The sequence below is a fragment of the Sapajus apella genome, unplaced genomic scaffold (genome assembly GCF_009761245.1).
Source record: "Sapajus apella isolate SASKATOON/1434 unplaced genomic scaffold, GSC_monkey_1.0 scaffold130, whole genome shotgun sequence".
NCBI lineage: Eukaryota > Metazoa > Chordata > Mammalia > Primates > Cebidae > Sapajus > Sapajus apella.
The window spans coordinates 3,457,799-3,473,114 of record NW_022437070.1 but is presented as its reverse complement, the minus strand read 5'-3'; the positions used below and the strand labels follow the sequence as shown (position 1 = coordinate 3,473,114).

Below are 15,316 nucleotides of genomic sequence, written 5' to 3'. Positions count from 1 at the left end.
TACATTTGATAAAATTATCCAATTTCCACAGGTTGTTTTTGGTATTCACTTAATAGGTGTGGGGTAAAAATACGGTATGGCTCAGCCAGGCACGGTGGTTCACACCTGTTAATCCCAGCACTTTGGGAGGCCAAGGCAGGTGAATCATGAGTCAGGAGTTCCAGACTACCCTGGCCAATATGGTGAAACCCTGTCTCTATTAAAAATACAAAAATTAGCCAGGCGTGGTGGCAGGCGCCTATAATCCCAGTTACTTGGGTGGCGGAGGCAGAGAATTGTTTAAACCTGGCAGGCGGAAGTTGCAGCCAGCTGAGATCAAGCCACTGCACTCCAGCTTGGACAGCAAAGCGAGACTCCGTCTCAGAGTGAGACTCAAGTCTCAAAATAAATAAATATAAATAAATAAATAAATATATGACTAATGCTGCTATGAACTTTTTTAGTACAAGTTTTTGTATGGATATGTTTCAGTTATCTTGGGTATTTACTTAGGAGTGGAATTGCTGGCACATAAGCCCAAGATCGGGTGCCAGAAGATTCAGTGTCTGGTGAGGTCCCGCTTTCTGAGTCATGGGTGGTCCTGGCTGTGTCCTCACATACTAAAGTGGCAAAGGAGCTCCCTCAGGCCACTTGGAAGACAGCATTAATCCTATTCATGAGGGCATTGCCCTCTTGATCTGATCACTTCCCACAGGTTCCACTTTCTAATACCATCATCTTGGGAGTTAGGTTTTCAACATATTAATTTGGCGGGGCCATAAACACTGAGACCATAATAATACCTAAAGAGACGTGAGGGATTCTGGGAAATGAAAACCAGAAGCTCAAAATAGTTTGACACTTCCACATCAGAAGGCTTGGACATTCTGGAAGTGTAGTCCAGGAGGGGGATGCTGTTCTGCTTTTCCCTCAACTCCAGCATTCTGTGATATGTTGTCCGGAGCTCCGTGTAGTCGCACATAGGTCAGCTACAGTTATGCTGTAAATGTTTCCTCTGCGGGATCCTGAGAAATGTAGGTCCAGTCGCTCCAGGTAGTTGCAGGCACTTCCTGCTCGAGGAAGGCAGTGCTGTGGAATTCTGGGAAGTGTAGTCCTAGTGCTCCTGGGAGTCGGAGGCACTTCCACCCAGGAAGACGACGTAGCAGCCATCTTTTTTCCCTGGTTTTGGTTCTTTAAGTCAGCTCCTCAGGAACGTTTCAGACTTCCCCGAAATGCGCTTATGGTCAACAGGTAGCTGTGTTTTGTTTGGAGAAAAAAAGGAGTAGCGGCTAAGAGCAGAGGTTTGAGGGGCTAGGATGCTCTTTTGCGTTTCCGTCGGCGGAGCTTGTTTGCATTGGGGCCGTATTGGCATGGGGCTGCTGGGGTGGTGCGTCTTCGGATTTGAAGGTCTCTGGGGCTGTTTGCTCCCGCATTGTGACTCCCCTTCCACCTAGTGAGCCAGCCCTACCACTTTATGCAGTATCACACTGAGCGAGTTAATCCCCGTGCCTTTGTTTGCTGTTCTGAAGGAAAATAAAAGTAATAAAATGTTGTGAGAAAAAGCAAGGTAGTACAAAAAGTTTAAAACTGCCCAGTACGTGGATTGCCAATACTACATTTTCCCTAGAAACTCCCATTTTGTAGCGAACTTCTGTGAGCCCATGAAGCTAGATTGTCCTTGACCTCTTTTTAGGAAGGAGATGGTTGTTTCTCACTGGTACTAGGGGATGCCGGTGATATATCGGGGATGGAGACACAATCCTGGTAATTTCACAGCCTCTTTTTCTTCCCCAGCCCTGACTTCTCAAAAAGCACTGCACAGAGGAGGAGGCAGCAGAACCTCATGTGAGTACGACTTGTTAATATTCTTCTTGTTTTATTCACATAAATCAAAGAATGTGTGGGTCGTGTATTTGGGCATGGGAAGTAATTATGATTATACAAATGAACACTTTTCCACCGAACAGTGACTCTGAAGTGATACTCTTTTTTCCGAGGAGACTGAGACATACATAACTTGTGGCCGGGCATGGTGGCTCACGCCTGTAATCCAAGCACTTTGGAGGCCAAGGCGGGCGGATCACCTGAGGTCGGGAGTTCAAGACCAGCCTGACCAACATGGTGAAACCCCGTCTTAAAAAAAAAAAAAAAAAAGGAAGAACATAACTTGTTTTCTCATAGCCACCCAGCTAGTAGGAGGCAGAGCTAGCGTTGAAACCTAGGCAGTCTTAGTGTAGACCTGAGTTTTCTTTGGCATGTTCTCCATGAGCCATAGGAAACTGACTAGTATCATTTGAAGGTAGGTTGAGACTTCACTGTGGGAACTTTGCTCAAGGTGTGGGCTATTTTATTAGTTTTTAGAAAATAGTGACCGGGCGTGGTGGCTCACGCCTATAATGCCAGCACTTTGGGAGGCTGAGACGGGCAGATCCTTGAGGCCAGGAGTTTGAGACCTGCCTGGCCAACATGACGAAATTCCATCTCTACTAAACATACAAAAATTACCCAGGCGTGGTGGTGAACAGCTGCAATTCCAGATACTTGGGAGGCTGAGGCAGGAGAATCGCTTGAACCCGGGAGGTGAGGTTGCAGTTAGCTGAGATCACACCATTGCACTCCAGCCTGGGCAACTGAGCAAGACTGTCTCAAAAGAACAAAAGAGTTTTAAAAAACAGTTTTCTCCAGGGCCGGGCGCGGTGGCTCAAGCCTGTAATCCCAGCACTTTGGGAGGCCGAGGCGGGTGGATCACGAGGTCAAGAGATCGAGACCATCCTGGTCAACATGGTGAAACCCCGTCTCTACTAAAAATACAAAAAATTAGCTGGGCATGGTGGCACGTGCCTGTAATCCCAGCTACTCAGGAGGCTGAGGCAGGAGAATTGCCTGAACCCAGGAGGTGGAGGTTGCGGTGAGCCGAGATCGCGCCATTGCACTCCAGCCTGGGTAACAAGAGCGAAACTCCGTCTCAAAAAAAAAAAAAAAAACAGTTTTCTCAGTTATTAGTTTTGTTTCAAATAGTATAGAGGTAACACATAATCATGGAAAGTATAGAAATATATTTAAAAAATGTAAATTCCCCATTTACCTTTATACCTTAGGATATAAAAATAACAGCTATTGTTTTAGTACCTTTTTGTCAAGTTTTTCTTGTGTATATTTCTGTTTAGTAGGAGCTGTTTTTGGGGGGACTGGGTACAACACTAGTCAAACTGTGGTCCACAAAGCAGCAACATTGGCATCACTCAGGTAGAAATGCTCATTCTTGAGCCCTACCCAAGACCTTCTCATTTAGATTTTTTTGCAGATAGGACCCAGAAATCTGCATTTCAACAAGATCCCAAGGCTATTCAGAGGCTTGTTAAAGTTTGAGAAGCTCAGGAAAAGGTCTTACCTGGAAACTCAGGACTAGAAAACTGACCTTGCCAGATGTCACAGATAAAACTAAGTTGGCCATACTAGAACCCTACTCAGTCCAATGATTTTTCTTTCTCGCTAAATATTGTTAACTGTCAAGTTTCTTTGCAAAAACCATGACATCAGTAGAAGGCCACTGGCAAGTCTAGAGCCAAAATGGAGGAACTTAGAGGCCTGAAGATCTGATTCTCCCAGGCTTTGGGGAGTAGATGCCTTGCTGTCTTTTTTTATTGGAGGCCTCCTTCCTGAGGTGGGAAGATAAGCTACCTAGTTACTGTTAATTAACGTTAGATATTATTGCCATAGTTATTATCATCATTCTCAGTTACTATGGTTATTAATGATTATTTTCTGACTTCTTTAACTTTTTTTTTTTTGAGATGGAGTTTTGCCCTTATTGTCCAGGCTGGAGTGCAACCTCTGCCTCCCAGGTTCAGGCGATTCTCCTGCCTCCCTCCAGAATAGCTGGGATTACAGGCACCTGCCACCATGCCTGGCTAATTTTTTTTGTATTTTTTTTTTTTTTTTTTTTGAGACAGAGTTTCACTCTTGTTACCCAGGCTGGATGGAGTGCAATGGCGCGATCTCGGCTTACCGCAACCTCCGCCTCCTGGGTTCAGGCAATTCTCCTGCCTCAGCCTCCTGAGTAGCTGGGATTACAGGCACGTGCCACCATGCCCAGCTAATTTTTTGTATTTTTAGTAGAGACGGGGTTTCACCATGTTGACCAGGATGGTCTCGATCTCTTGACCTCATGATCCACCCGCCTGGGCCTCCCAAAGTGCTGGGATTACAGGTGTGAGCCACCGCGCCCGGCCTTTTTTTGTATTTTTTAGTAGAGATGGGGTTTCACCATGTTGGCCATGCTGGTCTCGAACTCCTGACCTCAGGTGATCCACCTGCCTCGGCCTCCCTCATTGTTGGGATTACGGGCGTGAGCCACTGGGCCCAGCCAACTTTTTTTTGTAATATAATTTCAAACTTATAGAAAAGTTGCAAAAAAAAAAGTAGTGTAAGGAAATCTCATAGGCTCTTAACCCATATTCACCAGTTGTTTATGTTTTGCCTGTTTGCTCTGTTAATGACCATCAGCCAAATATCACCAGGAACATACCTGTAACCAAAGACAATTAAGTTTGTTTTAGCTTGCTGTATCCAAGGAGCCCACACATGGCATGGGGTGTCTTGGTGAGAGGCAATTAGGAGGGTCCTGGTTATAGGGTTTTGGTTTATGTTAGCTGAGTTGGGGAGAGTTTTAGGCAAGAGGGTTTGTTCTGGTTTGGATGCTGTCAAGAAGCAGCAGCAATTTGATGACTATTGTAGTAATTTTTATGTGGGAGGTGGGGAAATAACATGAGACTGGAGTTGTTGCCAATAACAAAGTGGTCATCTTAGATGGAAGAGGCAGTTATTTGGCTATTTTTGTCACTGTAGAATGTATTTCTCTCTGTGTTAGAAGCTGTCTTGTTTTTTTCTTTTTCACCTTGATCAGTGAGTAAACCTGTCTCGTTTTTGTTGATAAATCGAAAACACCAGGTTCTGGCTGTTGCTGCTGTTAGTTGTCAGAGCAGTTTTTTCTTTTTGGTCTTTTCGCTTTCACAACTTTATCATCATACTTATATTTTGTTTTTGTCTTTTTGCTGAAGCATTTGAGAGTAAGCTAGAAATAGTGATAAAAATGAAATTAATTACATTGATAACTTACTGTTACCTAATCTACAGTTTGTATTTAAATTTATTCCATTTTACGAGTAAAGACTTTGAAAGTAATTTATTCCCCCAGGCGAGGTTCCAGTCTAATTGTATGCATTACAGTTAGGTTTTTTTTAATTTCATTAGTCACCTTTAGAATGATTACTCAGACTTTCCTTCCTGCTCTTGATATCTTTTGTAGAGTATTGACAAAATATTTTGTAAATATTACTCAGACTTTCCTTCTTGCTCTTGATATCTTTTGTAGAGTGTTGACAAAATATTTTGTAAAATGCTCTTTTTTTTCCTTAATATTTATTCAGGATTAAATTCAGGCTATGCATTATCAGCAGAGATGCCATAAAAGTGGTGAGGCATCCCTCTCAGTGCATCATAGGAGGAGTCAAATGTTGGTTTGTGGGTTTGTCCCCCTAGTGGTCTCAACTTTGTTTTTTTTTTTTTTTTTTTTTGGGACGGAGTTTCGCTCTTGTTACCCAGGCTGGAGTGCAATGGCGCGATCTCGGCTCACCGCAACTTCCGCCTCCTGGGTTCAGGCAATTCTCCTGCCTCAGCTTCCTGAGTAGCTGGGATTACAGGCACGCACCACCATGCCCAGCTAATTTTTTGTATTTTTAGTAGAGACGGGGTTTCACCGTGTTGACCAGGATGGTCTCGATCTCTTGACCTCGTGATCCGCCCGCCTCGGCCTCCCAAAGTGCTGGGATTACAGGCTTGAGCCACCGCGCCCGGCTCAACTTTGTTTTTTTGGATAAAATGTCTGCCAGGTTACTTTTTTCCTTTTGAACTTAATACTTTGAGACTATGTAGCCATCTTATTCCTCACCAAACTTGCCCCAGTTTCTAGCATCTATTAATGATTTTCTAGTTACCTTTTATTCTACCTTTATTAGTTTATATGTTCTATAGGAGCTTTCTTTTGTCACTTATTCTTTTGCCATTTATTTATTACACATTCCTTTATTTAAAACAAACAATATTGACTTGGTTTCCTGCCTTTTCTTTTTTCTTTTTTTTTTTTGAGACAGAGTCTCACTCAGTCACCCAGGCTGGGGCGATCTCGGCTCACTGCAACCTCCACCTCCTGGGTTCAAGTAATTCCTGTGCCTCAGCTTCCCAAGTAGCTGGAATTACAGGTGCCTGCCACTATGTCCAGCTAATTTTTGTCTTTTTAGTAGAGACAGGGTTTCAACATGTTGGCCAGGTTGGTCTTCAACTCCTAACTGTAAGTGATCTGCTTGTCTCAGCCTCCGAAAGTGCTAGGATTACAGGTGTGAGCCACTGCACCTGGCCAGGTTATTGCCTTTTCAATTTAAGTTACATATGGGCTGTCAAACTGTCTTTTTAATTGCAGTATCTTAGTTTTATTAGTTCAGTGTTGAGTTAGGAAATTATTGGAAAGACAACAAGTTTTTCAGAAGTTATAAGACACTTTGATATGACATAGCAACAACCTGTGAATTCTAACTACCTTACAATATTCTATTGGTGGAAATTATATTTTTAAGGATAATTTCAAACTATAGACTGTCTTTTACTTACTGCAATTGGAAAGAAATAAGATACCTGACTGTGTTGTAAGAGGTTTTTACCTTCAACAGTCAGATGAAGTTGGTACTGTTATTCTTTTTTTTTTTTAGATGGAGGCTCTCACTGTCACTCGGGCTGGAGTGCAATGGCGCAATCTCGGCTCACTGCAGCTTCCGCCTCCCAGGTTCAAGTGATTCTCTTGCCTCAGCTTCCCAGAGTAGCTGGGATTATAGGCGCCTGCCACCACACCCGGCTAATTTTTTGTATTTTTTGTAGAGACGAGGTTTCACTATGTTGGCCAAGCTGGTCTTGAACTCCTGACCTCGTGATCCACCGGCCTGGTACTGTTATTCTTTACCACTTGGAGAAGATAGAAATAAGACAAAGAGATGTTAATAATTTCCCCAAGGTGACACTGCTAGTGAGTCCTGTGTCAGGATTTTAACCCATGCATATCAATTCCAGAGCCTCCTGTACTTATATCGTCTCAATTTATACTGTACTCAGAAGAAGAATTACTAGCGTGGAATTACAGGCACATGGGCAGTGAGGCCACTGTGTGTGGTTGGGCAGGTTCTGAACTGCCACTGAAAGGAGTAGATGGATATCTAGGATCCATGCCATAATCTGCTTAAAAATCACATACAGTTACAGCCACCCCAAGGAGTACACACCTTTTCTAATTCCTAAAGAAGGACCATGTGGATTAGCAACATACTTTCCCAGTTTTCATTTACTTCTCTCTTCTTTCCTAGTTCAGTTTCTTAGGACTCTGTACTTCCCCAGAAGGAAGAATTAAAAATGAATATGTTCAAGGTGAGTACAGCTTGCCTTTTCCACCTGTTAAAAAATCCCATTTTAGTACTTAGAGATGGGACCAGGTTTTTCTTTTTCAAGGAAGAGTCAAGGAATTTGAGGAACTGTTGAGTGTATTAGGTGCTTATTTTGTCTTATTTAAGTTGAGCTGGTTTTGCTTTTAGTTTTATCATTTTTGTTTTATAAATAAAAGTAGAAAAATTAATAAAAATGATGACTGGGCGTGGTGGCTCACATCTGTAATCCCAGCACTTTGGGAGGCTGAGGTAGGGAGGATCACTTGAGGTCAGGAGTTTGAGACCAGCCTGGCCAACATGGCGAAACCCCATCTTTGCTAATAATACAAAAGTTAGCTGGGCGTGGTGGCATTTGCTTGTAATCCCAGCTACTCAGTTGGTTGAGGCAGGAAAATCACTTGAATTTGGAAGGTGGAGGTTGCAGGGAGCCAAGATTGTGCCACTGCACTCCACCCTGGGCAACAGAGTGAGACTCCATCTCAGAAAAATTAATAGAAATGAAAAATATCTTTTACATTACTACTTCCCTGCTTATAACTTGGCTGCCTTTATATTTCTGTAATCTCTTCATTTTATGTACTTGTAATTATATATTTGCATTCATAACGTAGACATAATTTTACATTTCTTAAATTATATATATTTATTTTTGTTATACTTCTATCAAATTTATGTATCCAGTTTTTAAACTATTCTCTCTATATAGGCAGTTAATACAGGATTTTTACTGTTTTAGGAACTACAGTGTTAGTTTTCTTACATTTAACTTTTTTGAAAAAATCAATTTTGAAAAATACTGCCTTTTAAAATCCTTAACATTAGGTATTAGAATTGAAAAGGTATGTTTTGTGTGTGGTACTTCAGATGTTTTTTGATAGAATATTCAAATAGGGCACAGTGCATCAGGATTTCACAGCTACTTCACACAGAAAAAACACTATTAGACTTTTTCACTACAAGAGCTAGATTCTGTCTTCCTCATGCCTCAGTCATACCCTGTGTATATTTTATTTACTGGTCTTTTTTTCCTTTGAATATTTTTTTTTAGTCAAAGTAGTATGTGACCTTAATTTAAAATGCCTGGTGGTGGTAAAGGATTTGCCAAGCACTTGCACTCTGTCCCTGTATTGATACCTCACAGCAACTATACGAGGAGGTTCTTTGTTTTGTCTTCATTTTGAACATAAATAGAAAAGGGACTGTGAAAAATGAGGAACCTGCTCAAGTTCACATGAAAAACTAAAGATCTGGGATCAGTGTATTATATTCAAGTGAAAGACCAAGACAGGAGAACAGAGAGAAAGTCTTTCATTCAGAAACCTGACATGCCCTTTAGGTTTATTTCCACATAAAACACTGCTTACTTGGCTCCTACCTCAGTAGGAAGGCAGGTGCTATCAAACACGGTTGGGACTAAACTGGTAAACATTTCTGAGGAAATTGGCAATGTTTTAGGTTCAGGAGGTAATCATTGAGAGCACCCAGTAAATAGACAAAGTTTTCTTTTTCATAGCAGCACTTCTGGTAAGTCAGTGTATGGCATTGGCAAGACAGGAGAAGGGCTGGAAAGTCTACAAACAGCTGGGAATCCAGGACAACTTTCCAACTGTTCTCTTCACCTTCTTAGTGTTACCTGTCTTCCAGTGGACATTGGTTGTAAGATTGAGGTCATGTGTTTTTGTCATAGGAAGCAGTGACCTTCAAGGATGTGGCTGTGGCCTTCACGGAGGAGGAGTTGGGGCTACTGGGCCCTGCCCAGAGGAAGCTATACCGAGATGTGATGGTGGAGAACTTTAGGAACCTGCTGTCAGTGGGTGAGGACAGCCTCCCTCTGGAGTATCTTTGTGACCTTAGAGTTTTAAGGCTTTGTAGCTCTTTAAATGGTTCCCTGAGTGTGGGAATCTGACTTTCCTAATTTTTATGGGATGCAGAGACGCTGGATGTTACTGGTTTTTCTGAACAGAATATTTTGGGTCTTTTTCATTTGAGTTTTATAAAAGAATATAGGATAGAAAATACTAGAACTCCATAGCAAGAATGACACACACTGCAGCAAAAATTCTGGCCAATTGCTTGAGTGATGTGAGAACCAATGGGAGGAGATTTATTTTTTATTTATTTTTTTAGGCTAGTCAAGTGAAGCAGTGGGAGGGGAGGAGATTTAATGAAAACAGACATTAGTTAAAAGTAGGTTATTCAGGCCAGGCTCGGTGGCTCACACCTGTAATCCCAGCACTTTGAGAGGCCGAGGCAGGCGGATCATGAGTTCAGGAGTTTGAGACCAGCCTGAAAAACATGATGAAAACCCATCTCTACTAAAAATACCAAAAATTAGCTGGGTGTGGTGGCAGGCACCTGTAATCCCAGCTACTGGAGAGGCTGAAGGGGGAGAATCACTTGAACCTGAGAGGCGGAGATTGCAGTGAGCAGAGATTGTGCCATTGCACTCTAGCCTGGATGACCGAGTGAGACTATGTCTCACAAATTAAAAAAAAATAGATTATTCAAACTTGGTTTTTATAATATGTATCTACACATGTGTGTCTGGGTCATGAAATAAATAGTGTTTCTTTACTGGGTCATTATTTAAATAAAAGTTTGAAAAACACTGTTTTCCGTGTCTTGAATATGCAATTGCAACTCAGATTTTCAATGTATTTTAACTCTAATGTGTTCATTTTCAACTTGTGATTTGGCATTTTCACAGGGCATCAACCCTTCAAACGAGATGTATCACCTATAGAAAGAAAAGAGCAGCTTTGCATAATGAAGACAGCAACTCAAAGACAGAGAAATTCAGGTACAAACCAAACAGTTGTGAGTTATTATAGTTAACTGTCCATCTGCTTTGCTTCTCCCCAGCCTTGTTGCCATCACCTGGCCCAAATTGCCAAATCTCTTTCCTGGATTATTGCAACATCCTTTGTACTGCTTTCTCTGCTCCCACCCCTCTCCTCTTACAGTCTTCTCTAAGTGGCAGCCAAAGTGAGTTTTTGTTACTTTATATCAGACTATGTTGTTCTGCTCAAAATTCTCTGTGACTTACTTTACTTAGGGTAAAATCCACTTAATATAGCTGACAGAGTCCTACATGGTCTGCTCTTCATTTTCTACTACCTCTCTGAATATATCTCCTGTACTCTCTTTCTGTGAATTCCAGCCACATTTTCCTCCCTCTTGCTTTTCAGACCTATCAAAGATGTTTCTGCCTCACAACCCTGTATGTGTTCTTTTCTCTGCCTGTAATAGTCTTTCATCTGTAATCCTCCTGTTCCCTTCTTCAGTTCTTTGCTCAGTTTATCATAAGAAAGCCCTCCTCTGACCACCACCCTATTAAAAACAGTCTTCCCCGTTACTCTCTGTGCACTGCCGTATATTGTGTGCCGATCATCCCCTCATATATGTTTTTTTTTTTTTTTGCACTGATCATCCCTTCATATATGTTTTTGTTCAGTGACTTATCACCTATGTCTTCTTGCTGGAGTGTAATCTCAAGGAGTGAAGGAATTTTATCTCTTTGTTGTTGTCTCCGCAGTGCTTAGAATAGTCCTGGTGCATGGCAGACACTATAAATATTAGTTGAATAAATAAATGAGTTAATGGATATGGAAATCTGTCTTCCGTGGAAATAATAGGAGGTTAACAAATCAGAATAAATAAGGGATATTGCAAAATATTTTCTGTCTTCCAATGAATTCCTAACCTCATTCTAATTTGTGTGTGTGTGTGTGTGTGTGTGTGTGTGTGTGTGTGTGTGTGTGTTGGCATGTGTTTGCCTGTCTATAAAAGTTGGCCCATATCTTAGGAAGCCTATAGTATCATAGTTGTAACCAAACTGAGTAACATGCTTTCCTTATGACTTTCTTTGAGCATTTGTAGCAGAGCATATTCATTTCGGGATGGAGTATTTTAAAATAAGGAGTTATATTTCTGTTTTCTTAGGTATTTACTCATAGAAGGGAATAAACTTCTATTTCCTTATCCATTATATCAGAAAAGAAAAAGTAAAAATAAAAGCTAACTCATGAGCATTAGCCTTTCCCTTAAAAAGTTTGCCCAGTGGCATCCCATTTGCTTCTTCCAAAGTCCTCATTTATAAAAATAAATAGATCTTACAGTGTTCTCTCTCAAACATTATGTTGTTCAGGTGTATGTATGACGTTAGAAGGCATTTTATGTAGTGATACCATTACTGCTTGTGATTATTCTGATACTTCATCTGTTTTTCTAAATAGCGCAAGCTATCAAATTTATTTCACAGTTGACTAATAGACCTTTTTGTCAATTTGGAAAACATTCTTGTTAAAGGCAAATGTATCTACAGAAACTTTCCATACCTTGCTTTCAAAGAGACAGCATTCTTTGCTAGCCTTCCAATTTTGACTCTTAAATAGTGCAAAATCCTTAGGAGGATCCAGTGCATAGGTCTTCATGCTTTTCTTTTGCCCCAAGTGATTATCACTTCTGATTTTTCTCTTCAGCAATAACTTACTTGGTGTACGCCTACCTCAGGTACAGCTTTTCGACTTTGCAGCAAAACTGTACTTTCCAGTGCTTTTTATATTTCAGATACTTTACTTGTAAAAGTTGTTTTGTTCTATGACCTGGCTCAAACTTAAACTTGGATTTGGAGTTAGAAGAAATGTCAGAAATCAAACAGGGATTCATATATGCATGCATTCCTTAAGTGACTGTTAATAACTGCCAGTCAGTAACTTCTGGGTTGGGGTTGTAAACTCTGAGCACTACAAAATGTTTTTTCTTACTGATACCACATTATAGTAGGAAAGACATGGAATTAAAAAATATATATTTAGACAGCATGTCAGTAGTTGTGTTTTTAAATGGGTTTCATTAGTGCTTAGCAGTAGGGAACTTGGTGGACCATCTCTTGGTTTCTGTCAGGATGTAAACCAGAAACTTCAAATGTGTTGAAAAAGATAAGCAGAACTATCCTGAGGCTCATTAAAATCTTTTACTGTGTCCTCAGTGTGAAATCTTAAATCTTTGAATGAAAAATTCAGTTTATCTCTGAACTCTTTGACCTTACAGGAGAGAATAATCAAAGTATGTTAATGACTGTTCAAGACAGAGAGTCAGAAGAAGAGCTTTCTTGCTGGCAAATCTGGCAACAAATTGCAAGTGACTTAACCAGGTGTCAAGACTTCATGATCAACAATTCTCAGTCTCACAAACAAGGTGATTTCCCTTGCCAGGTAGGGGCAGGACTGTCTATTCAAATTTCTGAAGATGAGAACTGTATAGTAAATAAAGCAGATGACCCCAGTGATACTGTGAATCCGGAGTTTCCTACTTTGAGAACCCAGGATTCTTGGAGGAAAATGTTCCTGACTGAGTCACAGAGATCGAACAGAGATCGGCAGATTTCCTTAAAAAATAAACTATGTCAACCTAAAGAGGGTGTTGACCCCATCAATTGGATTTCACATCATGATGGTCATAGAGTACACGAAAGTGAAAAATCTTATAGACCCAGTGATCACAAAAAAGACAACATGAAGATTTTGACATTTGATCAGAATAGCATGATTCACACAGGACAGAAACCTTACCAGTGTAATGAGTGTAAAAAACCCTTCAGTGATCTCTCCAGCTTTGATCTTCATCAGCAGTTACAATCAGGAGAGAAGTCTCTTACATGTGTTGAGCATGGAAAAGGCTTCTGTTACAGCTCAGTTCTTCCTGTTCATCAGAAAGTACATGTGGGAGAAAAACTTAAGTGTGATGAGTGTGGTAAGGAATTCAGTCAAGGCTCAAATCTACAGACCCATCAGAAAGTCCACCTGATAGAGAAACCATACAAATGTAAGCAATGTGGGAAAGGCTTCAGTCGTAGATCAGCGCTTAATGTTCATTGTAAGATCCACACAGGAGAGAAACCTTACAGTTGTGAGGAGTGTGGGAGGGCCTTCAGTCAGGCTTCTCATCTTCAGGACCATCAGAGACTCCACACTGGGGAGAAACCATTCAAATGTGATGCATGTGGTAAGAGCTTCAGTCGGAATTCACATCTTCAGTCCCATCAAAGAGTTCATACAGGAGAGAAACCATACAAATGTGAGGAGTGTGGGAAGGGGTTCATTTGTAGCTCAAATCTTTACATTCATCAGAGAGTCCACACAGGAGAAAAACCCTATAAATGTGAGGAATGTGGTAAAGGCTTTAGTCGGCCTTCAAGTCTTCAGGCCCATCAGGGAGTCCACACTGGAGAGAAGTCTTACATATGTACTGTATGTGGGAAAGGCTTTACTCTGAGTTCAAACCTTCAAGCCCATCAGAGAGTCCACACTGGAGAGAAGCCATACAAATGTGAGGAGTGTGGAAAGAGCTTCAGGAGAAACTCCCATTATCAAGTTCATCTAGTGGTTCACACAGGAGAGAAACCCTATAAATGTGAGATATGTGGGAAGGGCTTCAGTCAAAGTTCATATCTTCAAATCCATCAGAAGGCCCACAGTGTAGAGAAACCTTTTAAGTGTGAGGAGTGTGGGCAGGGTTTCAATCAGAGCTCACGACTTCAAATTCACCAGCTGATCCATACGGGTGAGAAACCATACAAATGTGAAGAATGTGGCAAGGGATTCAGTCGTAGAGCAGATCTTAAAATTCATTGTAGGATACACACAGGAGAGAAACCATATAACTGTGAGGAGTGTGGGAAGGTCTTCAGACAGGCTTCAAATCTTTTGGCCCATCAGAGAGTTCATAGTGGAGAAAAACCATTCAAATGTGAAGAATGTGGGAAGAGTTTTGGTCGGAGTGCACATCTTCAAGCCCATCAAAAAGTCCACAATGGAGAAAAACCATACAAATGTGATGAGTGTGGGAAGGGCTTCAAGTGGAGCTTGAATCTTGACATGCATCAGAGGGTGCACACAGGAGAAAAACCATATAAATGTGGGGAGTGTGGTAAGTACTTCAGTCAGGCCTCAAGTCTTCAGCTTCATCAGAGTGTCCACACAGGAGAGAAACCATACAAATGTGATGTGTGTGGTAAAGTCTTCAGTCGGTCTTCACAATTACAATCTCATCAGAGAGTTCACACTGGGGAGAAACCTTATAAATGTGACATATGTGGTAAGAGCTTCAGTTGGAGATCAAATCTTACAATTCATCACAGAATCCATGTTGGTGATAAATCCTATAAAAATAACAGAGGTGGTAAGAATATCAGAGAATCCACACAGGAAAAAATTCTATAAAATGATTATTTTTGAAGACTTGTGTCATTTGAATTCTTCCAACTGTGAAGTCTCAAAAAATTATATTTGAAGTCAGTGTTTCAGCCATAGCTCCTCATGTCCCAGTGGTCCAATAAAACAGTCTTTATAATTAGCATAGCAAGGACTTCTTTGGTCAAAACCTCGACCTTTATAAAATGGTACTTAGAAGAGGGGGTGATAGACTAAGATATTTCTCAGGCCTTTTACAAAAATACCACAGTGGACATGCCAAAATTAAGTGTCTACTACAATGTTAACTCCATAAAGGCAGAGACTTGTTCACTACAGAGTCTACATAATCTTAGCGTTGCTGTGTACTTCACGGGTTCTCAATATTTGTTAATAAGAAACATTTTTGAAAGTTATGTTGAGATCACCTCCAGAATATCATAAATTTGTAAACAGGAAACCTGAAGGTAGCCTTAATAAGATTAATTCAGGGAGACAGAATTGAAATGTAGAAAACCACTCAATACTGAATTCTGTTAATTTGGCATTATCTTGTGATTAGATCCTGTCCTCACCTAGCCTCTAAAGTTGGGTCCTATCTTCCCAGACCTTGTCTAGTTTTCTACTGGTTTATACAATATAGATTCAATTATCTTT

General features: G+C 40.9%; 2 protein-coding genes across 8 annotated transcripts in view; both read left to right on the top strand.

Moving 5' to 3' along the window:
• The window catches only part of ZNF234 (zinc finger protein 234), a 21,772-nt gene extending 19,069 nt beyond the window's left edge, over positions 1-2,703 (top strand). For both annotated transcript variants that reach the window (XM_032262778.1, XM_032262777.1), the window contains exon 6: positions 2,665-2,703. In XM_032262778.1, coding sequence (XP_032118669.1) covers positions 2,665-2,692 — 28 coding nt within the window. In that variant the 3' untranslated portion in view covers positions 2,693-2,703. The remainder of the gene's footprint in view (positions 1-2,664) is intronic.
• Positions 463-15,316, top strand: ZNF226 (zinc finger protein 226). 6 transcript variants are annotated; one of them, XM_032262760.1, is made up of 6 exons: positions 467-1,176; positions 1,774-1,824; positions 7,394-7,449; positions 9,154-9,280; positions 10,174-10,266; positions 12,519-15,316. In XM_032262760.1, the coding sequence occupies exons 3-6, from the start codon at positions 7,435-7,437 to the stop codon at positions 14,687-14,689; spliced, it is 2,406 nt and encodes an 801-aa protein (XP_032118651.1). In that variant the 5' UTR covers positions 467-1,176; positions 1,774-1,824; positions 7,394-7,434; the 3' UTR covers positions 14,690-15,316. The 6 variants fall into 6 exon arrangements, with proteins under 6 accessions (XP_032118653.1, XP_032118652.1, XP_032118651.1 ...); XM_032262758.1 differs by having other exon boundaries at positions 467-1,280; XM_032262759.1 differs by having other exon boundaries at positions 468-1,176; positions 7,389-7,449; positions 12,519-15,268.

Excerpts from the sequence above, each read along its gene's own strand:
- ZNF226 (XM_032262760.1), top strand. Across the intron at positions 9,281-10,173 it reads TAGGAACCTGCTGTCAGTGG|GGCATCAACCCTTCAAACGA; the intron begins GTGAGGACAGCC and ends GCATTTTCACAG. Across the intron at positions 10,267-12,518 it reads TCAAAGACAGAGAAATTCAG|GAGAGAATAATCAAAGTATG; the intron begins GTACAAACCAAA and ends TTGACCTTACAG.